This window comes from Saimiri boliviensis, chromosome 21, assembly GCF_048565385.1.
Source record: "Saimiri boliviensis isolate mSaiBol1 chromosome 21, mSaiBol1.pri, whole genome shotgun sequence".
Classification (NCBI taxonomy): Eukaryota; Metazoa; Chordata; class Mammalia; order Primates; family Cebidae; genus Saimiri; species Saimiri boliviensis.
In genome coordinates, this window is record NC_133469.1 from 22,325,596 (window position 1) to 22,350,796 (window position 25,201).

General features: G+C 53.7%; 2 protein-coding genes across 9 annotated transcripts in view; one reads left to right on the forward strand and one right to left on the reverse strand.

Moving 5' to 3' along the window:
• Positions 1 to 643: 643 nt before the first annotated feature.
• SLC25A18 (solute carrier family 25 member 18) lies at positions 644 to 18,613 on the forward strand. Of its 8 annotated transcripts, XM_074391060.1 has the most exons (12): positions 644 to 948; positions 1,052 to 1,114; positions 6,192 to 6,338; positions 7,681 to 7,804; positions 9,106 to 9,228; positions 10,042 to 10,097; positions 10,887 to 10,977; positions 11,968 to 12,086; positions 14,914 to 15,076; positions 15,685 to 15,839; positions 17,019 to 17,094; positions 17,831 to 18,613. In XM_074391060.1, exons 4-12 carry the CDS (start codon positions 7,785 to 7,787, stop codon positions 17,970 to 17,972), a joined length of 945 nt encoding a protein of 314 aa, XP_074247161.1. In that variant the 5' UTR covers positions 644 to 948; positions 1,052 to 1,114; positions 6,192 to 6,338; positions 7,681 to 7,784; the 3' UTR covers positions 17,973 to 18,613. The 8 variants fall into 8 exon arrangements, with proteins under 8 accessions (XP_074247161.1, XP_039318315.1, XP_074247159.1 ...); XM_039462381.2 differs by lacking the exon at positions 6,192 to 6,338; XM_039462384.2 differs by lacking the exons at positions 644 to 948; positions 1,052 to 1,114 and adding an exon at positions 2,632 to 2,993.
• An 883-nt stretch (positions 18,614 to 19,496) lies between these two features.
• Positions 19,497 to 25,201, reverse strand: part of ATP6V1E1 (ATPase H+ transporting V1 subunit E1) — a 30,351-nt gene continuing 24,646 nt past the window's right edge. The window contains exons 8-9 of the mRNA XM_039462386.2: positions 22,463 to 22,550; positions 19,497 to 20,073 (exon numbers count right to left, since the gene is read on the reverse strand). Of these exons, the coding sequence (XP_039318320.1) occupies positions 20,011 to 20,073; positions 22,463 to 22,550 (151 nt within the window). The 3' untranslated portion in view covers positions 19,497 to 20,010. The remainder of the gene's footprint in view (positions 20,074 to 22,462; positions 22,551 to 25,201) is intronic.

Below are 25,201 nucleotides of genomic sequence, written 5' to 3' on the forward strand. Positions count from 1 at the left end.
TGAGCCACCGCGCCTGGCAGGTTCAAAGCATTTCAAAAGCAGTTGTATCCTCAAGTGCACTCCACAGCCTCATTGAATATTCATCGCAATCCGTTCCCTGGATGTCCCATCCCCCTTTTATGAAGAAAGCACTAAATAACTTGCTCGAAGTGTAATACCTCATAATTTAGAACTGGGATGTGAACCTGTGTCTCTGACTTCAGAGTGTCCACTGTGGATTCCTCACCTCTCCCAGACCCTGTGCCTGGCAGCAAGGTCCTGTCTGATCTGCAGCCAACATGGTTTTAACAGCCTTTTCTTCTGCTTCCCGCTGGATTTCCATTTTACATCGCTGTCCTTGCTTTGATCATTCCATCAGCCTCTTTGCCTTTTCTCCAGCTCAAAACCAAGGACCACTTTCTTCCTGAAACCTCTCCATGTCTCCAAAACCGGGTGGGGGGGGGGGAGCTTCCTGAATTGCAGCATTGACTTCACAACTCCCTTGTAACATTCTTAAGAGCAGAGAATGTGCCGGAACTACACTGCAGCCCTCCTGCAGCTGAGCACAGGACGGCCCCCAACAAATGCATGCAAGATGAACAGCAAATGTATTCGTGCGGGGAGGGTGCCTCCCGGGATCCTTAAATAGTCAGTTATCCGCAGTCAGGAAAGTGCATGAGACCAAGAAGCAGGGATTTGCTTCTGGTGCCAAATGTCCGGCAGCAGTGTTTGCCTTGCATTGATTTTCCGTGTTTGTCCTCTGCCCTGGCTTCCAGGTCTCTAAGTGGGCGGTCAGCCTCCCCCCACCCCCAAGCTGCTTTGTTACAATCTTTTCCCAGCCTGGACTTTTGTCCCAGCCCTACTAGCAACCAAGTCAACAGCAACCTACTTGCCACCTGGGGAGGAACAGCGTGGCTTGACCGGATAGGGACCTCTTTGGGGTTGGCTTCAAACCCAGCCCATTTGAAGGTGCAGTGTGTGGGGATGGGGGTGCTGCAGAGGGAGGGAAACCGACCAGAGAAGAGAAAAATAGCCCGGGCTGGCCGCCACTGAACGCCACCTCTCCCTGCAGCTCGGCAGCGATCTGGACTACATCCTGGGCTCCCGAAAAGGCAGGGGTTCTTACCTAAAGCAGGTAAGTGTCTTACCTTAGGTAAGTGACTGCATCAAGCTCTGAGTTGGTAGGAAAAGACTATTCTAGCAAAATAAACCATTGGAGGAAAGAGGAAGAGCAGCCGGTGGAACAGGGACACTCACCCCATTTGTTGGGCAGAGTCAGAAGGGGTGGGCAGGAGGAAGTGGCCGCCCCTGAACAGGGGGCATCCCAGGCCACAGCCACGCCAGGCAACAAGTGATTTTCTTGGCCGTAAGTCAAGAACTGGCTCCTGGTTGCTAGTGTGAGGGGTTCATTCCTGGGAATACTCACCGTTGCGCTGCTAATAAGAGGAGGTGGGCGGGGACGTGGTCCTCACCCAGAGGCCCCCAGCCCAGCTGCTCATGGTGGGAAGAAATGAGCACAGCTCCTTTGGAGGCCAAGGCGCGCGGATCACCTGAGGTCCGGAGTTCAAGATCAGCCTGACCAACATGGTGAAACCCCGTCTTTAAAAAAAGAAAAGAAATGAGCACAGCTCTACAGTGGAACAAGGCTGACAGCGGAGTCGAGGGGAAGTCCTCCTGGTGGCTCCTAGATTCAAGGACACTTACTGGATGCCTCTGCACCATGGCCAGGACACAGCCCTGAGAATCTTGTTTTCTGAGACAGTTTTACTCCGTCGCCCAGGCTGGACTGCAGCGTCATGATGTCGGCTCACTGCAACCTCCGCCTCCCAGGTTCAAGCCATTCTGCCTCAGCCTCCTGGGTGGCTGGGATTACAGGTGCACGCCACCACGCCTGGCTAAGTTTTTTTCTCTTAGTAGAGACGGGGTTTCAGCATGTTGGCCAGGCTGGTCTTGAACTCCTGACCTGAGGTGATCTGCCCCCCACCCCCACGCCTCCCAGAGTGCTAGGATTACAGGCGTGAGCCACTGTGCCCCGCTCGAGACTGTTTTAACTCACAAATAACTAGTCATCTTCTTTTCTTTTCTTTTCTTTTCTTTTCTTTTCTTTTCTTTTCTTTTCTTTTCTTTTCTTTTCTTTTCTTTTTGAGATGCAGTTTTGCTCTCGTTACCCAGGCTGGAGTGCAATGGCGCGATCTCGGCTCACCGCAACCTCCGCCTCCTGGGTTCAGGCAATTCTCCTGCCTCAGCCTCCTGAGTAGCTGGGATTACAGGCACGTGCCACCATGCCCAGCTAATTTTTGTATTTTTAGTAGAGACGGGGTTTCACCATGTTAACCAGGATGGTCTCGATCTCTCGACCTCGTGATCCACCCGCCTCGACCTCCCAAAGTGCTGGGATTATAGGTGTGAGCCACCGCGCCCGGCCCAATTTTTTAATTATTAAGACGGGGTTTCACCATGTTGGTCAAGCTGGTCTTGAACTCCCGACCTCAGGTGATCCGCCCGCCTTGGCCTCCAAAGTGCTGGGATTACAGGCGTGAGCCACTGCGCCCGGCCCTAACTAGTCATTTTCATGGGGAAGCACGCCAGTGTTAACATAACGTCATGCGGTAAGTGCTGCGACTGAATATCAAACGGGGTAACAGACCAGGGCTCCTAGCCAAGAACTGGGGGGGCTCCAGAAAGGCGGGTGGGAGGAGGTGATGCCCGAGCTGAAGCCCGGACGGCAGTTGGTAAATCACTGGGTTTGGATGTGGAAAGAGTGTCCCGGGTGAGGGGACGGTATGTGCGAGGCTTAGATGCGACACTGACGTGTCCCGCAGGCAGGAGTCGAAAGCAGCGGGTGAGGGAGAGGACGAGCAGGGAGGGGGTGCGGGAGGGGCGCTGTCCCGGGAGCCGGGAACCTCCCCCGCGCCCTTCCACCCACTTGGCCCGTGGAAGGTGGATTTGAGGGCAGCGAGGCTGAAAGCGAGGCGCTGAGTGAGGAGCGCTCCGGCATCCCGGGGGACACTGTGGTGAGCCAGCAAGTGACCGCACGGAAGGGGAACCGGAGGAGTCAGGTCTAGAGAATGGGACGGTTTCAGATCGGGGCGCTTGGCAAACCCTGCCCGCTCCTCCCTGCAGCTCAGCGGCTAGGGCTGTTTCTCCGAATAGTGTGTCTTGTTTACAATATGATGCTCAGTTACTATGTATTAAGAATCACTTTTCCGGCCGGGCGCAGTGGCTCAAGCCTGTAATCCCAGCACTTTGGGAGGCCGAGGCGGGTGGATCACAAGGTCAAGAGATCGAGACCATCCCGGTCAACATGGTGAAACCCCATCTCTACTAAAAATACAAAAAATTAGCTGGGCATGGTGGCACGTGCCTGTAATCCCAGCTACTCGGGAGGCTGAGGCAGGAGAATTGCCTGAGCCCAGGAGGCGGAGGTTGCGGTGAGCCGAGATCGCGCCATTGCACTCCAGCCTGGGTAATGAGAGCGAAACTCCATCTAAAAAAAAAAAACAAAAAAAATCTGCAAATGGCATACAGTAGGCACTCAACAAATATCTGTAGAGGGAGCAACACTCAGGCTTGTGGGTTGCCTTGGGGAGCAATGATTGGCCCTGGCTCCAGGTTTGCGGTTTTCGTAGTGCTGTGACTGCTTTCGAACCTTGACTGGCTAATGATTTTCTCTTCCTTGCCTGTTGACTAATGTATTTACTGCTGTCAGAAATCTTGTCAAGTCATAGGCTTTGATGACCACACCTGGTCACGGGAACTTCTGGGGCCAGGACTGGCAGCAGCTTGGCACGGCCTCAGGGTGCAGAGGCACAAGGCAGGCCGGTGTTCTTCATGGGTGGAGACGCTACCGCATCTGTCTAGCTGTCTGTCTCCTAGTGGCCCTGGGATTACGGTGTCCCTCATTTCTCTGGCATCTGTTAAATACCCCTAGTCCAGTAGCCAGGGAAACACAATGTCTTTTTCTTTCTTTCTCTCTCTCTTTTTTTTTTTTTTTTTTTTTTTTTTTTGAGACAGTCTTGCTCTGTCGCCCTGGCTAGAGTGCAGTGGCACAATCTGAGCTCACTGCAACTTCTACCTCCTCGGTTCAAACGATTCTCCTGCCTCAGCCTCCCGAGTAGCTGGGATTACAGGCATGCACCACCACACCCGGGTAATTTTTTGTATTTTTAGTAGAGATGACGGGGTTTCTCCATGTTGGTCAGGCTGGTCTCGAACTCCCGACCTCAGGTGATCTACCCACCTCAGCCTCCCAAAAGTGTTGGGATTACAGGCGTGAGCCACCGCGCCCGGCCCACAATTTCTATAGTAATTTAGCTCTAGAAACAACAGGGAATATGGTTATAAGAACAGTCACAATGTTCTCAATTATTGGACTCCCTGGCTTTACACAGAAACAGTTGTGTCCTAGCCATCTTTATTTATTCATTTATTTATTTATTTATTTATTTATTTTTGAGACAGAGTTTTGCTCTTGTTGCCCAGGCTGGAGTGCAATGGCGCGATCTCAACTCACCGCAACCTCCGCCTCCTGGGTTCAGGCAATTCTCCTGCCTCAGCCTCCTGAGTAGCTGGGATTACAGGCACGTGCCACCATGCCCAGCTAATTTTTAGTATTTTTAGTAGAGACGGGGTTTCACCATGTTGACCAGGATGGTCTCGATCTCTTGACCTCGAGATCCACCCACCTCGGCCTCCCAAAGTGCTGGGATTACAGGCTTGAGCCACCGCGCCCGGCCAAGCAACTCTCTTGTCTCAGCCTCCAGAGTAGCTGGGATTATAGGCACGTGCCACCACGCCCAGCTAGTTTTTTGTATTTTTTGTAGAGATGGAGTTTCATCATATTGGTCAGGCTGGTCTCAAATTCCTGACCTCAGGTGATCCGGCTGCCTCAGCCTCCCAACGTGCTGGGATTACAGGTGCAAGCTACGGCATCCTGCCCTGTCCTATTCACTATTTTTTTTTTTTTTTTTTTTTTTTGAGACGGAGTTTCGCCCTTGTTACCCAGGCTGGAGTGCAATGGCGCAATCTCGGCTCACCGCAACCTCCGCCTCCTGGGTTCAGGCAATTCTCCTGCCTCAGCCTCCTGAGTAGCTGGGATTACATTCACGCGCCACCATGCCCAGCTAATTTTTTGTATTTTTAGTAGAGACGGGGTTTCACCATGTTGCCCAGGATGGTCTCCATCTCTTGACCTCATGATCCACCCGCCTCGGCCTCCCAAAGTGCTGGGATTACAGGCTTGAGCCACCGACCAGGCTGGTCTTGAACTCCTGACCTCAGGTGATCCGCCTGCCTCGGCCTCCCAAAGTGCTGAGATTACAGGCGTGAGCCACCATGCCCAGCTCGCCTCCAGATTTCAAGAAATTCTCCTGCCTCAGCCTCCGGAGTAGCTAGGACTACAGGTGCGTGTCACCATGCCCCACTAATTTTTGTATTTTTAGTACAGATGGGGTTTCACTATGTTGGCTAGGCTGGTCTCAAATTCCTGACCTCGTGGTCCACCCGCCTCGGCCTCCCAAAGTGCTGGGATTACAGGAGTGAGCCACCGTGCCCGGCCAACTTTTGCATTCTTAGTAGAGATTGGGGTTTCACCATGTTGCCTAGGCTGGTCTCAATCTCCTGACCTCAGGTGATCCGCCCTCCTCCGCCTCTCAAACTGTTGGGAGGAGTAATTGCCCTGCCTCTTTTTCTCTCTCTCTTTCTTTTTCTTTCTTTCTTTCTGCTTCCTTCCTTCCTTCCTCTCTCTCTCTTTCTCTCTCTCTTTCCTTGGCATAGGGTTTTGTTTTGCTCTGTTGCCCAGGCTGGAGTATAGTAGTGTGATCTTGTCTCACTGCAACTTCCACCTCCCGGGCTCAAACAATCCTCCCATCTTAGCCTCCTGAGTAGCCGGGTCACCACAGCTAGCTAATTTTTTGTATTTTTATAGAAAGGGGATTTCCCTATGTTGCTCAGGCTGGTCTTGAACTCCTGGGCTCAAGCGATCCACCTGCCTCAGCCTCCCAAAGTGCTGGGATTACAGGAGTGAGCCACTGTGCCCGGCCAAACTTAAGTCCTTGAGAACTAGAATGTGTCTTTGTTGACTACTGTATCAGCAGACCTGGAGCAGTGCCCAGCACTCAGTGAATGCCTTCCTGAATGGATGAATGTAGCACCAACAGAAAGAATGATGTCTCCCCCATCCCTCTTTTCTTTTCTTACCCAAAACAAAATAGCTGGAGATAAGAAAGAATTGCTGGCAGCCTGGAGTCAGTGAGGAGTGCAGGGGAGTTCCTGACACCTCCCCTCTGGATTTAAAGCAGGCCCACTCTGTCCAGGCGCAGTGGCTCACATCTGTAATCCCAGCACTTTGGAATGCTAAGGTAGGAGAATCACCTGAGGTCAGGAGTTCAAGACCAGCCTGACCAACATGGAGAAACCCCATCTCTACTAAAAATACAAAAAATTAGCCAGGTGTGGTGGCACATGCCTGTAATCCCAGCTACTAGGGAGACTGAGGCAGGAGAATTGCTTGAACCTGGGAGGTGGAGGTTGCGGTGAGCTGAAATTGCACCATTATACTCCAGCTTGGGCAACAAGAATGAAACTACATCTCAAAAAAAAAAAAAAAAAGGCCGGGCTCGGTGGCTCAAGCCTGTAATCCCAGCACTTTGGGAGGCCGAGGCGGGTGGATCACGAGGTCAAGATATCGAGACCATCCTGGTCAACATGGTGAAACCCCGTCTCTACTAAAAATACAAAAAATTAGCTGGGCATGGTGGCGTGTGCCTGTAATCCCAGCTACTCAGGAGGCTGAGGCAGGAGAATTGCCTGAACCCGGGAGGCGGAGGTTGCGGTGAGCCGAGATCGCGCCATTGCACTCCAGCCTGGGTAACAAGAGCGAAACTCCGTCTCAAAAAAAAAAAAAAAAAAAAAGGCCACCCTCCTCAGAAGCTGTCGTAATTATTGTGGTAGCTTCCACTTCCTGAGCACTGTCAATTAGGAATATAATGTATTTTGCTTTCTCAACAGGATCACATGAAGTTCAGAAAACACAGTTTAATAGCCAAAAAGTAACTGTAGAGCATCTTAAGTTTTTTGTTTGTTTGTTTAAGGAACAGAGTCTTGTTCTGTTGCCCAGGCTGGAGTGCAGTGGTTTCATCTCAGCTCACTGCACGCTCTGCCTCCACCTCCGGAGTAGCTGGAATTACAGGCTCATGCCGCCATGCCTGGCTAATTTCTTTTGTACTTCAGTAGAGACGGGGTTTCACTGTGTTGCCCAGGCTGGTCTCCAACTCCTGAGCTCAGGTAGTCTACCCACCTCAGCCTCCCAGAGTACTAAAATTACAGGCGTGAGCCACCATGCCGGCCCTCTTAAGTATTTTGTTGCAGTTCTTGGACACCGTGAGAGGGATTCCTAGTCTATAGCAACTGCCCTTAAAATCCTTTCCCAGCCCATTCCCTCCCTCTGGCACCACCCCCATCGCTCTGCCCAAAATGCCCCTAGACAGCCTCTCCTCCAGCCTCAGCAGGCCATATCCTTCTCTTTCATTCTGCTTCTCTCTTATCTGATCGCAGAGTCCAAAAGTTCCCGGATTCTGATTTGAATCCCAAAGTCCAAAAGGTTTAGGAAGGGGAAAGTGGGGTGAGCGGGTAGCATTAATCCACTAGTGATGTGTGTCCTGGCCCATCTGTGAGGTGGGCATTGCTCTGACTACTTTGCAGGCGTGGAAGCTGCAGCCCAGGGGAGGTCGTGACTTGCCAGGAAGGCGGCTCGGGCCAGGCTGCGCTCAAAACCTGTGTGTCCCGGGATCCCCAGCCCCTGCAGAATGACCCACCAGGATCTGAGGTGAGCTTGGCTGAGACCCTAGGCCCTGGGCCTGGCGGGAAGAGTCACTGTGATGACAGCCCATCTAGGTTTCTGAAGAACAAGCTGAGTTCTAGGGAAGAGCGAGTGAGACCCCTGTCCTCCAAATAACACCTGCACTAGGTCCACTGGGGCAAACACATACACACAGGCATCTGCGCACATGTTTATTATTGTTCAATATTGTTCGTTTGAGTTCATCTCCTCTGACTGCAAAATTCAGTCCACAGCTCTCTCTTTTTTTTTTTTTTTTTTTTGAGACGGAGTTTCGCCCTTGTTACCCAGGCTGGAGTGCAATGGCGCGATCTCGGCTCACCGCAACCTCCGCCTCCTGGGTTCAGGCAATTCTCCTGCCTCAGCCTCCTGAGTAGCTGGGATTACAGGCACGTGCCACCATGCCCAGCTAATTTTTTGCACTTTTTGTAGAGACGGGGTTTCACCATGTTGACCAGGATGGTCTCGATCTATTGACCTCGTGATCCACCCGCCTCGGCCTCCCAAAGTGCTGGGATTACAGGCTTGAGCCACCGCGCCCGGCACCACAGTTCTCTTTATTGTCCCAAGCTTCTCCTTTGTCAAAGGCCCACAGTAATCCGCTCTTACCACTTCCGGGTAAACCCATCTCCAAATGTGCTCTGTCTGCCTCCGGCTTGAAAGATAGGAAAAGTTTAGGGGGTACCAAGAAATCCGAGAAAGCTTTGCTATTTCCCGTCTTCCCAAGCTCCCACACCTAGCAGGGTGGGGGGCCCTGTCCTCTAAACTGTGGCCTCACTTTTGGCTGGAACTGGATCATCTGCACGGGCTGGCCGACGTGAAGCCCTCAGTGCGGGAAGATCCCGTTCTGTTTTTATGAATAGCGGGCATTCTCCCCAGGCACGGTCTCCACAGTCCTCCGCAACCCTGCAGTGAGTTCCCGGGGATCACGGGCCCAGAGAGGCGGGGTCGCAGTAGCCTGACCCTCAGCCAGTTTGTATGAGAGCCGCACACGTGGCTGCGGGCCGCGGAGGAGCCGCCGGGCCGAGCGGTGCCCTGGTGGGCCCCCCGGGGGCAGAGCTGGGCTCCTCCCAGAGGCCCCTGTAGGTCCCAGCTCCGGGGCGGCCCGGGAGGCAGCGCGATGCCTCAGCCCTGGTGAGCGCGGGCGCCTGTGTGGGCCGGAGCCTCGCCGGGGAGGGTCTCTGGACGTCTGCGGGCTGGGGTGCCCCCTCTCTGCGCCCCCGCCCGCTCCTGCCGGCCTCCCCTCCCTGACCCGCCGCTCCCTCTGCCTCTCTCCTCCCGGTGCCCAGCATCACAGCCAAACTCATCAACGGAGGCGTGGCAGGGCTCGTGGGGGTGACCTGCGTGTTCCCCGTCGACCTGGCCAAGACTCGGCTGCAGAACCAGCATGGGAAAGCCATGTACAAAGGAATGTAGGTGCCGGCGGGCGGGGGCAGGAGCGGGGGCGGGGCAGGGCCGGGGGTCGGGAGGGGCGGGGCCGGCGCGGGGGCGGGGCCGGGAGCAGGGGCGGGGGCGGGGCCGAGAGCAGGGGCGGGACAGGAGGGGCGGGGGCAGGGCAGGGCCGGGGGTGGGGAGGGGAGGGGCCGGGAGCAGGAGCCGGGGTCGGGAGGGGCGGGGCCGAGAGCAGGGGCGGGACAGGAGGGGCGGGGGCAGGGCAGGGCCGGGGGTGGGGAGGGGAGGGGCCGGGAGCAGGAGCCGGGGTCGGGAGGGGCGGGGCCGAGAGCAGGAGTGGGACAGGAGGGGCGGGGGCAGGGCAGGGCCGGGGGTCGGGAGGGGCGGGGCCGGGGAGGGGAGGGGCCGGGAGGGGCGGGGCCGAGAGCAGGGGCGGGACAGGAGGGGCGGGAGCAGGGCAGGGCCGGGGGTGGGGAGGGGAGGGGCCGGGAGCAGGAGCCGGGAGGGGCGGGGCCGAGAGCAGGGGCGGGACAGGAGGGGCGGGGGGCAGGGCAGGGCCGGGTGTCGGGAGGGGCGGGGGCAGGCGCGGGGGCGGAGCCGGGGGCAGGAGCGGGAGTCGAGAGGGGCGTGGCAGGAGCGGGGCCGAGGGCAGGAGCGGGAGTCGGGAGGAGCGGGGCCGGAGGCCGGGGCCCTTCCCTCCGGCTCCCGGGCTGAGCGGTGACCGCGGGGCTGCGGCGCGGCTCTCCGGGAAGTGCCGGCGGGGGCAGGGCCCAGAGGGGCTGGGAGGGGCCGGGAGCTTGCCGCGTGCCCACACCTCTGGCCTCCGCCTCCAGGATCGACTGCCTGATGAAGACGGCGCGGGCGGACGGCTTCTTCGGCATGTACCGAGGTGGGCTGCTCAGAACCGGGGAGGCTGGGCGGCAGGTGGGAGCGGGCGGAACGCGGGGAACGGGTGTTCCTTCTGTCCCGGGACTGCCGGAGTGGGGTCAGGGCGGCCAGGGGTTCGCTCCTGATGAGCCTCTGCGCTCTTGGGTGGAGACAGAGGCTTCCCGAGACCCCCCAGAGCACACCCTGGGCCCCGCCTCACTAAGAGCCCACCCTACCTGCCTGTCCCTCTCCTGTCCCCTTCGCGGTCCGCCCCCTCTCTGCCTGGCTAGGAGCGAAGAGGGAGGGGCTGAAAGGGGCTGAGGGAAGGGGGTTGAGCTCCTGGCCAGGAGTTCTGGGTGGCTCCTCCCCAGCACCGTCCAGCGCCGCTGCGGTCCCGGCGGGGTCCCCAGCCCTGAGGCTGCTTTGGACCGTGGGTCCAAAGCTGGAGTTGAGTAGGAGGTGATATGCTTGTGCCCCCGAGAAGCAAAACACGAACCCCTGGGAGCCCCGAGCCAGCAGCCAATGGGACTGGCTGTGCGGCACAGAGGAGCCTGGGTACCCCACCAGCAGCGACGGAAGTCAAGTGGCTTCCTGATAACTGGACTGCGGAGTCCATAGGAAAAATACATACAAAGAGGAGAATGTGGCAGGGAGGGGGACTGGAAAGCTGTTTCGGTGAAACAGGCCCGGGAGTCCTGCGCGGCCCGATGCCCTTCACTCCGAGACTATCCTGCCTAGGACTTGGGGGCAGACCCAGGGAACTGATGTTTCTGGGAGCGCCTTGACTCCCCGTCTCGTCCTTCACTTCCAGGGGCTGCAGTGAACCTCACTCTGGTCACTCCGGAGAAGGCCATCAAGCTGGCGGCCAATGACTTCTTCCGGCAGCTGCTCATGGAAGACGGGTATGGGGTTGGATCCTTCCCTGTGTGTTTTTTGGGAGAGATGGCAGCAAGAAGATTTCAAATGTGCCTCAGTTTACCTACCTGCATGCATACATATGTCTGAGGGCTGGTGTGTTTGGGCTGCTGCAGCGTGAAGGGAGAGAATGAGCTGGTGTACTTTGGAAGTGTGACAGATAACATAGAGAACATACAGAATATTTATACAGACAAATCCATAAATTAGCCAATACTTTTTTTTTTGAGACGGAGTTTCGCTCGTTACCCAGGCTGGAGTGCAATGGCGCGATCTCTTGTCACCGCAACCTCCGCCTCCTGGGTTCAGGCAATTCTCCTGCCTCAGCCTCCTGAGTAGCTGGGATTACAGGCACGCGCCACCACGCCCAGCTAATTTTTTGTATTTTTAGTGGAGACGGGGTTTCACCATGTTGACCAGGACGGTCTCGATCTCTTGACCTCTTGATCCACCTGCCTCGGCCTCCCAAAGTGCTGGGATAGCCAATACATTTTTAAAACTCAGCCACCAAGCTTGGTGCAGTGGCTCATGCCTGTCATCCCAGCACTTTAGAAGGCTGAAGGAGGATTGCTTGAGCCCAGGAGGTCGAGGCTGCAGTGAGGCACGTTGGCTGCACTGCACTTCAGCCTGGGTGACAGAGTGAGACCTCACCTCAGGAGAAACAAATCAGCCCCTAAACCCTTTCCTTTCTAGCTCTCTGTGACTCATGTTGCCCAGTGATGTTCCTGAAGGGATCAGGGACAGTGCCCAGCATGGACAGTTTGTCACTTTTCAGCTTCTATGTGGTGCTGCCGCTCTAGCAGGCTTTGTTTTAAATTGTCTCCTGTCGGTACAGAGACCATACCTGAGGGCCAGCTGATGACTTACCCAGCTGGGTGAGTGGCAGCCAGGGAAAGTCCCCCTCTCACAGGAGGGCAGCTGCACCAGGCTGGGCCTACTGGCCCGCAGCTGAAGGAGCCTGATGCCTGTTTCCATAGGATGCAGCGGAACCTGAAGATGGAGATGCTCGCCGGGTGTGGCGCTGGGATGTGCCAGGTGGTGGTGACCTGTCCCATGGAAATGCTCAAGATTCAGCTGCAGGACGCTGGACGCTTGGGTAAGGCCTGTCCCCACATCCCATGGGAAAAGGAACCAGGCACATGGGATTGGAACCAGGCACATCCCACATCCTGCCCTCATTTGCTGGGCTGTGTGACCAGTCAGCTTTCGAAGTAGGTAGAAGTCTTCGGCCGGGCATGATGGCTCACATCTGTAATCCCAGCACTGTGGGAGGCTGAGGCAGGTGGATCACTTGAGGTCAGGAGTTTGACCAGCCTGGCCAACATGGTAAAAAACCCCATCTCTACTAAAAATACAAAAATTAGCTGGCTGTGGTAGCACATGTCTGTAGTCCCAGCTACTCAGGAGGCTGAGGCAGGAGAATCATTTGAACCCCGGAGGCAGAGGTTGCTGTGAGCTGAGATTGTGCCACTGCACTCCAGCCTAGGCAAGAGACGAAGAATCTGTGTCCAAAAAAAAAAAAAAAAAAGAGGCCGGGCGCGGTGGCTCAAGCCTGTAATCCCAGCACTTTGGGAGGCCGAGGCGGGTGGATCACGAGGTCGAGAAATCGAGACCAGCCTGGTCAACATGGTGAAACCCCGTCTCTACTAAAAATACAAAAAATTAGCTGGGCATGGTGGCACGTGCCTGTAATCCCAGTACTCTGGGAGGCTGAGGTGGGTGGATCACAAGGTCAGCAGTTTGAGACCAGCCTGGCGAATATGGTAAAACCTCATCTCTTAAAAAAAAAAAAAATATGCCAGTGACTGTTCCACTGAAACCTTCAGTCAATAAGTATGTCACGCTCTTGAAGCTGGCTTTTGGTGGAAAGGCATCAAGAGGGAGAAGAGAATCATTCTTATTTCTTTTGGTTTTTCCTGGAAGGGAAGTTTGGCCCTTTCCTAAATCCTGGCCCTCTCAGAACAATGGAGTGGTGTTGGCTCAGCACAGGACACTCCTGTAATTCCAGCTACTGAGGAGGCTGAGGTGGGTGGATCGACAGTTTGAGCCCAGCCTGGGCAACACAGCAAACCTTGTCTTTCCAAAAAAAAAAAAGCAAGCCCTGTGCAGTGGCATAGATGCCAACGCACATAGTAAGAGCAGGAGTTGGCCAACTGTGGAAGGGATGTGGGGACCCTTCCTTAGGGCTAAACCACAGTGTCCGAATTAAACACGCTAACCCGTATTGCACCTGATGCGGCACCTGGCCATGAGTGTACGGCCCTCAGTCCGTGTGGTGCTCTTCCCTGCCAACACCGAGATTTAGGAAAATAAATATTCACAGAATTTCAGTGTCACAAATCCTATGGCCATTAACAGGACTCACAACGTTTTAAATGTGGTATGATTCCATTCTTTTTTTTTTGAGACGGGAGTTTCGCTCTTGTTACCCAGGCTGGAGTGCAATGGCGCGATCTCGGCTCACCGCAACCTCCGCCTCCTGGGTTCAGGCAATTCTCCTGCCTCAGCCTCCTGAGTAGCTGGGATTACAGGCACGCGCCACCATGCCCAGCTAATTTTTTGTATTTTTAGTAGACACGGGGTTTCACCATGTTGACCGGGATGGTCTCGATCTCTTGACCTCGTGATCCACCCGCCTCGGCCTCCCAAAGTGCTGGGATTACAGGCTTGAGCCACAGCGCCCGGCCGGTATGATTCCATTCTGATGAGTAATACTGAACCCATCAAATGATGAGCTTCGCATGATTGATTGATTGATTTTTTTGAGACAAGAGTCTCACTCCATCACTGGGCGCCGGGCTGGAGTGCAGTGGCGTAACCTCGGCTCACTGCAACCTCCGCCTCCTGGGCTCACGCAATTCTCCTGCCTCAGCCTCCCAAGCAGCTGGGATTACAGGCGTGCACCACCACGCCCAGCTAATTTTTTTGTATTTTTAGTAGAGACGGGGTTTCACCATGTTGGTCAGGATGGTCTCGATCTCTCGACCTTGTGATCCACCCGCCTCGGCCTCCCAAAGTGCTGGGATTACAAGCTTGAGCCACTGCGCCCGGCTGCATGATTTAAAAAATCGAATTCTTCCAATAGGGAAGGGCAGGAAGGACTTGCTCACCTCACCTTGGAGGACAAGCAGGAGGAGGTGTTCTGGAAGCCTGAGGGAGACCATCCCATCCTATTAGCACTTCAGGACATGGGAATTTCATGTATGTTCTGCCTAATGGTGGAAAGCAGCAAAGTCTTTCTGTCTAAAAATGATCTAGGCTAGGTAGAGTGGCTCACACTTGTAATCCCAGCACTTTGGGAGGCCAAGGAGGGTGAATCACCTGAGGAGTTTGAGACCAGCCTGGCCAACGTGGTAAAACCTCGTCTCTACTAAAAGTATAAAAATCAGCCAGGTGTGGTAGTGCATGCCGGTAGTCCCAGCTACTAGGGAGGCTGAGGCAGGAGAACTGCTTGAACCCAGGAGGCGGAGGTTGCAGTGAGCCGAGATCACACCACTGTACTCCAGCCTAGGTGACAGACACTTCATCTAAAAAACAAAAATAAAAATAGAAGTGATCTACATAGGCTGAGAAATGGCTTAGAAACGTAAGCCAGATCAAAACCAGTTTTCACGGGAGGGCAAGGAATGGAGCCGTAACGAACGCAGCCGAGAAGCAAGCGGGCCAGACAGTGGCTGCGCTCTTGCGAGGTGTTCCCAGCGTTGGGATAGCTCCTGAGATACCGCAGACCTTAGGAGGATGTTCTTAGAGCCAAAATTTAATATTCTAAAACTAAAATGAGGACATTCCTCCAGATGCCAGTTAAGACGTCAGCCTGGCCTCTGAGCTGTCCCGGGGCAGGGATTGCCAGCCACACTCGTGGGAGTGTTTTGCAGCGTCTGTTGGGGACCGGGTAGTGACGGGGTCTGTCCTTTCCCTTCCAGCCGCCCATCATCAGGGCCCGGCCTCAGTACCCTCCTCCAGGTCCTACACAACTGGTCCGGCATCCACCCACAAGCGCCCCTCTGCCGCCCTCATTGCCTGGGAGCTGCTCCGCACTCAGGGCCTGGCGGGGCTCTACAGGGGCCTGGGTGCCACTCTCCTCAGGTGAGCCTTTCTTCCAGTCCCCCAGGACGCGTGCACGGGAGGGCACAGGGCCAGAGGGCTGGCTCTCCCTCTCTGCCTGTCCTTCCCGGAATATCCAAACCCAGGTGGGCAGACCATTTCCATGCTTCCTGTTCTGTCGAGAACTGGCGACGGTGGCACAGAATGGGTACGTGGAGACTAATGTTTACGGCCCTGTCTCCACTGCCCAGGCACACAGGAAGGCTGGGTGTTTTGTGGCCCAAAGGCACGTCAGAAAGCCCTGTCTACAGAGCACTGCAGACTTGGTAGTAAATGCAAAGCCACGCCCCCCCATCCACCCTGGGCCTGCCTGCCCCTTTACAGAACAGTCTCCAGCCTCAGACTTGCCTCTGGCAGTCAAGAGGCTGCAGGTGCTACAGGGCAGAGGAAGGTGCTGGGAGGGCGGGACGGACAGCAACAGCTCTTTTGTCCCCTGCTGTCCCTTACCCAGGCTCACGGGGTGCCGAAGCAGGGACGAGTCGTAGCGGCTCCTGACCGCGAGCCCTACAGCTCACAGCAGAGCTCACCGTCTGACCTTGGGTGGCAGCCCCAGGGTGGATCGGAGCTCAGTGCTGCTTCCTCTTCTGCAGAGACATTCCCTTCTCCGTCATCTACTTCCCGCTGTTTGCCAACCTTAACAACCTGGGGATCGACGAGCTCGCCGGTAAGGCGTCCTTTGCACATTCCTTCACGTCAGGCTGCGTGGCAGGTTCCGTAGCTGCGGTCGCAGTGACGCCTCTGGATGGTGAGGATGTGGGAGACGTGTGGTTTCTGTGGCATAAACAGCACTTCGGCACTATTAGACCCCGGAAGACCTTGGTTTGCGAACTGGCTGTCTAGAGGCTGTCTTGGAGACAGTGCCCAGAGACCCTGCTTTTCTGTTTCTCACCCCGACACATCCCCTCGCCTTCAAGATGCTGATTCCTTTAGCTTTTTGTCCCCTCAGAAGAGTCGTGAGCCTCAGCTATAAGTGATTGCTGATGTTTTAAAATTTGGGGCTGGCCAGGCACGGTGGCTCACGCCTGTAATACCAGCACTTTGGGAGGCCGAGGTGGGCACATCACCTGAGGTCAGGAGTTCGAGACCAGCCTGGCCAACATGGCGAAATCCCGACTCTACTAAAAATACAAAAGAATTAGCTGGGTGTGGTGGCAGGGGTTCCTGTAGTCCCAGCTACTTGGGTGGCTGAGGTAGGAGAATTGCCTGAACCCGGGAGGTGGAGGTTGCAATGAGCCGAGACCGCGCCACTGCACTCCAGCCTGGGTAACAGCAGGAGACCCCATCTCAAATAAATAAATAAATAAATAAATAAATAAATAAATAAATAAATAAAATTTGAGGCTACAGGTGGGAGCTAAACCCAGTGTGAGAAGACAGTGTTTCCCCTGAGTTCGGGCTGCTTCCAGCCCCCCAAACATGTATAGGCAGACTTCCTATACCAATAGTAACCTGGTCAAGTGTGGCAGCTCACACCTGTAATCCCAGCACTTTGGGAGGCCAAGACAGGTGCCCAGAGTTCAAGACCAGCTTGGGCAACAGAGACCCTGTCTGTAAAAAAAGTAAACATTAGCTGGGTGTGGTGGTGCATTCCTGTAGTCCCAGCTGCTTCGGGAGGCGGAGGTGGCAAGATCGCTTGAGCCCAGATGGTTAAGACTGTAGTGAGCTGTGATCGTGCCACGCCACTCCAGCTGGGGCAACAGAGCAAGACCCCGTCTCAACAAAAGCGGGGCCACAGTAACGCGACTCATTTAGTTTATGGCTGAGGCCCACAGAGGACACCTCCATTTACAGACCACACAATGGCAGAAGCGGCCTCATGACTCAGCTTTGTATGCAGTGGCTCTAAAGGAGGACCCAGCCCCTGGGAGGGGAGGACACTGAAAGCAAGCTGTTCTTCACTCACTTTAACTTTTACTTGATTTAGTTCTGAAAACGCGAATCCAAACCCTCAAGAAAGGCCTGGGTGAGGACACGTACAGCGGGATCACCGACTGTGCCAGGTGAGCGCCAGTGTCCTCTCAAACGGTGGCTGGGACACGTTCCTCTGCGTGGGTGTCTGCCTAGACCACATGTAGAGATCAGCTTGAATGCAGGGCTCCGGGTTTCTTTCTTTCTTTTTTTTTTTGAGACAGAGTTTCGCCCTCGTTACCCAGGCTGGAGTGCAATGGCGCGATCTCGGCTCACCGCAACCTCCGCCTCCTGGGTTCAGGCAATTCTCCTGCCTCAGCCTCCTGAGTAGCTGGGATTACAGGCACGTGCCGCCATGCCCAGCTAGTTTTTTTGTATTTTTAGTAGAGACGGGGTTTCACCATGTTGACCAGGATGGTCTCGATCTCTTGACCTTGTGATCCACCCGCCTCGGCCTCCCAAAGTGCTGGGATTACAGGCTGAGCCACCGCGCCCGGCCAGGGCTCCGGGTTTCTTTGAAGTGTTTCCCTTTCCCTCACCTCCCAAAGAAAACAGGATGTACTGGGAGCCTTTCTCTTCCCGGCACCCCTGCAGCGCCTCTCACGGAAGATTCCAGCCACACCACGCTCCCTTCCAAGGCCTTGACCTAACTGCCTACGTAACCACCCTGCGTGCACCCGGCAGGCAGCTCCCACACCCTGGACCCTTGGCTCTTGCTGTGCAAGGCTCTGTTCTCGAAGGACAGGTGCGCAGGCGGAGACGCCGCCACTTAGGGCTGCCTGCAGAGTGCCCCTGCCCATCGGCTCACCGGCTCTTCTTTCTCCACAGGAAACTCTGGAGTCAGGAGGGACCGTCTGCCTTCCTGAAAGGCGCTGGCTGCCGGGCGCTGGTCATAGCACCTCTCTTTGGGATTGCTCAAGGGGTCTATTTCATTGGGATTGGAGAGCGCGTCTTAAAGCTTTTTGAATAGACAGAGCTGGCGGTCAAGTCCCGGTGCGCACGGCCCTGTCTCTAGCCCATTTCACTTAGCCTAGAAGGCACAAGGGCAGGCGAGGCCACCCTGGCCTGTCTTGTCACGTTGTAGTGCCACCTCCACCTCACTCTAACAGCACGTTGAGCACAGCCTTCTCCTTGGTGTCTACGCTCGTTTCCTTTGCGGGCACGGCTACCCGGGGCTTTCGGAAGCTCATAACCACCTACTTTTCAACAAGAACAGTTACTTGCTTTAGTTGTATTAACTGCAGGACTTTAACAGGTTGTCAAGATAGAAGGGTTGTTTCTATGTTTTACCATTTGTTTCTTCTGTTTCACAAACTCGGCATTCTTCAGTCAGCTTGAGGATTTCGCTGTTCATCTTGAATTCCGTAACTGATGATGAGTCCTAGCACTGATTTTGAGGAAAAGGAGGATCAGGAGTGCAAGGGACCATGAAAAACCTCAAAGTCAGCACCTAGTTTGAGACCAGGCACCCTTTCGAGTCCTCGGATGGCTGAGGGCTGAGGCTGGCTGCGAGTCAGCAGCCCGGCCCCTCCCCCAGAGTCCAGGCTCTCGAAGACCCCCCCCCCTTTCTGCAGAACACTATTTGAAATAAAGGTGAACGGTTACACCCCACCTGTGCATCCGTGCGCACAGCACATAGGCTGCAGTGAATGGTGTCACCAGCTACTTTTCTACATCCATTTCAAAACCAAATATTAAAAAGGGTGTGGAGGCAGGCCCCCGTCACTCTTCCAACTGTTACTTCTGGGGGTGGAGGAACGCAGCCACAGGGTTGACCGTGAGCGACACCGGTTTTAGGCCCGATTCTACCCCTCCCTGAGCGCATCCTCTGGAGGAATGGAATGTGCCGGGAGAGCTCCCCTCGTGCACCTCAGCTCCTCCACGACAGGCCGCTCAGAAGTAATGTCACACCCCCGGGGCCTGAGAAGCCAGCACCTGCTGCAGGAGGTGTTTGTTTACATTAGTCCCCACCTGCTGCGAAACCTGGGCTGATGAGGAAGAGGTCGGTGCTAACGTGGTCCCATGGCCGTGGGGACGTCACTGTAACGAAAACCGCATCTGAGTTGGAGTCCCAGCTCCACCATGTACTGGCGGTGAGGCCCCGGGCAGCTCTAGTCGTCACCTGTGGAAGAGACAGGATCTGGGCCCTGCACACAGTGACTGGCTCCAAAGTAACCTGGTTTTCCTCACAGGGCAACACTAATAACACCATTTCCTCACTGAAGTGGTAGAGCCCTTCCAGAGGCCAGGTCACACTGGAGACCGTGTGAGGGGTGTGGGAGATCACAAGGCCTGGAAGGAACGCTCCCGGGTGATGGGCTGGGAACACCGGGCAAGAGCCCGGGGGACACCCAGAGGGCCAGCGGGTCCAGGCGCTGACAGCTGTCAGTTACCATCCAGTGCCACGGGAATGTGGAAAATACTTCTTTTCTAGGTGCCTCCGTAAAAATGTAACTCTCTCAAAGCCTAAGTTAATAGTGCCTTACACTAGAAATCACATTAATTCCACATAACTCTTTTAATAAATAAAGCACATCCATGGCTTAGATTCTGAATCACATTTACAGAAGAGGGAAAACTTCTAGACCTAAACACGGAACAGTGAAGCAACTACAGGACGAAGTGGTGTGCCACATGCACCTTAGGCCTCAAGAGTGGGGAATGCAGGGCCGAGAACGCCAGACACGTCACCTCTACGCCAGACAGAGAACGGAGACCCAGGGAGCCCATGCAACCACCACCTGCCCCTCCCCTAGTGTGCTGACCCAACCGGACGCTGTGCTACTTTCAGATGAACTGGAGGAGGGTCTTGATCATATTACATGAAGCTTTCCGCCATTGTGAACAATCAGGCAAGGCCTTAGAGACAGAGAGAGGGGCATCACTGATAAATACAGAGCAACAACGGGCGGTAAAGGGGAAGCTACAGAGACATCGTGTTTCTTCAAATATCAGAAGCTTCCACGTCACAGCAGGAGAGCCGAGGATGAGCTCCACCTCCCGGAGGCTTAGTCCAAAAACTTCCTGTTGGCATTCGCACCGAACAAGGCTCCTCGGACTTCTGGCATCATCTGGAGAGAGTGTAATAAACACGCAACATCAGCTGAGCAGGTTGTAGAGCACGGCACATCTTAACCACAGGCAGAGAGCCACGAACCTCTGCGTGCCCGGGAAGGGCTCATGAAGCCACGGACACCGCCGCCGAAGCACAGAAACACACTGTGCTTAACTTAACTCATCCCAAATCTGGGGTTCAGACTGCGTACAAAAGGGACACATTTAAAATAAAAAACCTAGCCAGGCGCGGAGGCTCACGCCTGTAATCCCGGCACTTTGGGAGGCCGAGGTGGGAGGATCACAGGGTTTGGAGTTCAAGACCAGCCAGACCAACATGGTGAAACCCCGTCTTTAATAAAAAATAAATAAAAAACCTAAAGTCATTACTATCTCAGGCTTAACTCAAAATCATCTCACCACAATATTCTGGGTCACCTACACTCTCTCTTCAACACACACACACACACACACACTGAGTGCCTCCTATGGCCCGCACGGAAGAACACTGCCAATGCCGGTTCAGGCTGCAGCACTTGTTACAGCCACTGACGAATCCTCAGGAGAATTTAACCCTGGACTTCTAAGGCTCTGCTGTCAACAGGACAGCCCTAGCAACAGGTGGTGATTGTGTGCTGAGAAGCAGAACTTTTTGGTTTAATTAAATATCCCTAAGTGGGTAGCGGCTCTGATACTGGATGGGACAGGGGCTACCAGGAAACGCTGCTCTGAAGTTTAAGTTACCAGAATATGGAAAAAATCAAGGTGAAAGTGCTTTGAAAGAATGGCCTCGGAGGCAATGCCACACATCTACAACCATCTGATCTTCGACAAACCTCACAAAAACAAGCAATGGGGAAAGCATTCCCTGTTTAATAAATGGTGTTGCGAAAACTGGCTAGCCATGTGCAGAAAGCAGAAACGGAACCCCTTCCTGACACCTTACACTAAAATTAATTCTAGATGGATTAAAGACTTAAACATAAGACCTAACACCATAAAAACCCTGGAAGAAAATCTACGCAAAACCGTTCAGGACATAGGCACAGGCAAGGACTTCATGACCAAAACACCAAAAGCACTGGCAATAAAAGTCAAAATGTCTAGACAAATGGGACCTAATCAAACTCCACAGCTTCTGCACAGCAAAAGAAACAGTCATTAGAGCGAATCAGCAACCAACAAAATGGGAAAAAAATTTTTGTAGTTTACCCATCTGACAAAGGGCTAATATCCAGAATCTACAAAGAACTAAAACAGATTTACAAGAAAAAAACAAGCCCATTCAAAAGTGGGCAAAGGATACGAACAGACACTTTATAAAAGACATAGCTGGGCACGGTGGCTCACGCCTGTAATCCCAGCACTTTAGTAGGAGACTGAGGCAGGTGGATCAAGAGGTCAAGAGATCAAGACCATCCTGGTCAACATGGTGAAACCCTGTCTCTACTAAAAATACAAAAAATTAGCTGGGCATGGTGGCGCGTGCCTGCAATCCCAGCTACTCAGGAGGCTGAGGCAGGAGAATTGCCTGAACCCAGGAGGCGGAGGTTGCGGTGAGCCGAGACAGCACCATTGCACTCCAGCCTGGGTAACAAGAGCGAAACTCCGTCTCAAAAAAAAAAAAAAAAAGACATATATGAGGCCAACAAACATATGAAAAACTGCTCATCATCACTGGTCATTAGAGAAATGCAAATCAAAACTACATTGAGATACCATCTCACACCAGTTAGAATGGCGATCATTAAAAAATCTATGCACATAGCCGGGCGCAGTGGCTCAAGCCCGTAATCCCAGCACTTTGGGAGGCCGAGGCGCATGGCTCACGAGAGTCAAGAGATCGAGACCATCCTGGTCAACATGGTGAAACCCCGTCTCTACTAAAAATGCAAAAAATTAGCTGGGCGTGGTGGCGCGTGCCTGTAATCCCAGCTACTCAGGAGGCTGAGGCAGGAGAATTGCCTGAACCCAGGAGGCAGAGGTTGCGGTGAGCCGAGATCGCGCCATTGCACTCCAGCCTGGGTAACAAGAGCGAAACTCCCTCTCATAAAAAAAAAAAAAAAAAAAGAACAAAAGTGTCTCAAAAAAAACGAAACAAAAAACCAAGTTATTTGCTTTAGTTCCCATCATTCGTATTAGAGAAAGAACCTGTCAGCACCTTCCATGCAGTGAAATGTACACATTTGAATCCTAAGTCAACAAAACCCTAACTCTGACCCCAAATTTGCCCTCATGTAAATGGTATCACCTTAGCAAATGCTACTACATTCCCAGCTCTCATTCTTTTTGAGAAAATGTCCAAAACTGTGGAAAGACAGCAACAAACCCCGAATACCAGCGAATAGATGTGTTCTCTGTCCTTCAAAGTTCACAGACCAAATCCCAAGAAGTACCCACACTCACCTGCTGCGCTATGAGGTCCAGCCGGCTTTCCAGGGTGTTGGAAACCTTTATTTTACGATCCCCATTATAGATCTCAACTCCACCAGCTCTACAAAAACAGCACAGGAAATAATCACTTTCAAACACTGAGACACACTGTACCCTTTATTCCCGCAGAGGAACGCCCTGCGTGCGCAACTAGGCACCAGGTTTGCGAAGACAGTCTCCAGGCCCAGGCACGGTTGCTTTCAGGACACCCTGTCCCTGCCCAGATGTTCAAGTCCATCATACGCAACAGTGTAGTATTTGCATACGACCATCACACATCCTCCCTATACTGTAAATCGAGCCTACAGCGCTTACCATAGCGAACACAACGTAAATGGTTGTTATACTGCAGTGTTTAGGGAGCAAAAAGAAAAGGTGGTTAAATCCACAGGGGTGGACCCCAAAGACAGAGAATGGACTATATTCGTGTCAATAACTGTCATTTACCAAGTGACGCTATGTGTCAATTTGGTTTTTTTTTTTTGAGTCAGAGTCTCACTCAACTCTGTTGCCCAGGCGGGAGAGTGCAATGGTGCCATCTCGGCTCACTACAACCTCCGCCTCCTGAGTTCAAGTGATGCTCCCGTCTCAGCCTCCTCAGCAGCTGGGATTACAGCCACCCGCCGCCATGCCCAGCTTGTTTCTGTATTTTTGTAGAGATGTGATTTCACCATGTTGGCCAGGCTGGTCTCGAACTCCTGACCCTGTGATCCACCTGCCTTGTCCTCCCAAAGTGCTTGGATTACAGGTGTGAGCCACCACACCTGACCTCATCTGAATGTTTTCTTGAGCCCAATCCAGCTCATCACCGATAAGCAGTGAGGCCCTATCATGACTGCATGTGTGTCTGATAAAAGATGCCACTGCTGGCTTGGCACGATGGCGCACGCCTATAATCCCAGCACTTTGGGAGGTTGAGGCAGGTGGGTTGCTTGCAGTCACAAGTTTGAGACCAGCCTGGCCAACATGGTGTAACCTCATCTCCACTAAAAACACAAAAATCAGCTGGGCATGGTGGGCTGCACCTGTAGTCCCAGCTACTTGGAAGGCTGAAGCAGGAGAATCACTTGAACTCAGGAGGCAGAGACCGTGGTGAGCCAGTATCATGCCAATGAACTCCAGCCTGGGCAACAGAGAGACCCTAACTCCAAAAAAGCTATGAGGTGGGTGCTATTATGGTGATTTGCAGATGAAGCAATCAGGGCTCACTGCTATGCTATGAGTCTGGTCCCTCAAAAACTCATGGTGAAGCCCGATTCCTAATGAGGCAGTGTTGGGAGTGTTCAGCGCTGGGGGCAGATCCCGAGGCAATGAATTCTGGCGAGGGCCTAGATTCTAGCTTCAGTAGGACTTGAGTGTGAGCAGAGGGTGGGCTGGTATGACAGGGAGTCTGGCTCCCTAGGCTCCTCCACCTCCTCTCCTGCCACATGGTCTCTATACACACATCCACTCCCCTTCTATCTCTGCCACGAGTGGAAGCAGCCTGAGGTCCTCACCAGACCCAGCTGTCCAATCTTCAACTTCCCAGCAATGAGAATCATGCACCAAAGAAACCTCTTCTCTCCATGAATTACCCAGCCTCGGGTGTTCTGTTACAGCAACACTCAGTGGACTACGGCCCTCAGTGAAACAATAACGAGTCCAAGGTTACCCAGCCATTAAGTGGCAGAATGGGGACTCAAACCCAACTCTGACAGCAAGCCTTCCAAGTTTATAGACCTTTTCCATTTACAGAGCACTTTCACACGGACTATCTCATCTTTTCTTCGCTGCATGAAACAAAAAAGCAAAAAGCATTGATCCCATTTCACAGATGATGAATTCAGTCTCCAGGTCCAGGCAAAAGGCCAAGCTAGGACTCAAATCTAGATCTTACAGTCCTAAGTCTGATAATCGACTAAGTTCAAAATGTGTCCAACGGACTTTCTTCAATGTTAGTCAGTGTGTGGCTAGCTGGCCTCATACAGGCTGGGGAAATAGAGAAACTGACCCTGGCTCTCCCCGGCAGGAGCTTCCCCTGCCTACCTCAACCACGTGAAGCTCATTAGGGATGCTTATCCCAGACATGTTCTGTCATCTCCTCACAGCTGGAAAAATACCACTCGTACCTGCAATTCTATCTTTAAGGATCATAATTACTAGGCATACACAATTCTTGATTTGATAACTATTGTTTAGAAGGAGGGAGTATTGGGGTGGGTACAGTGGCTCACATCTGTGATCCCAGCATTTTGGGAGGCCAAGGCGGGTGGATCATCTGAGGTCGGGAGTTCAAGACCAGTCTGACCAATATGGAGAAACACCATCTCTACCAAAAATACCAAATTAGCCGGGCATGGACTTGGGAGGCCGAAGCAGGAGAACTGGCTGAACCCAGGAGGTGGAGGTCGCGATGAGCAGAGACTGCACCATTGCACTCCAGCCTGGGCAATAAGAGCAAAACTCTACCTCAAAAACAAAACAAAACAAAACAACAACAAAAAAAACAAAACATAAAAGAAGGAGTATCTACCTCAGCATCCAATACAAAGATCCGGTCCTAGCTTTTACCCTGGGTGCCACCTCACTGCGGAAGGAATGCAGTGCCCATCAACTAGACCCCCTCTTTTGAGATGGGAGTCTTGCTCTGTCACCAGGCTGGAGTGCAGTGGTGCGATCTCAGCTGCCCGCAACCTCCGCCTCCTTCATTCAAGCAATTCTCTTGCCTCAGCC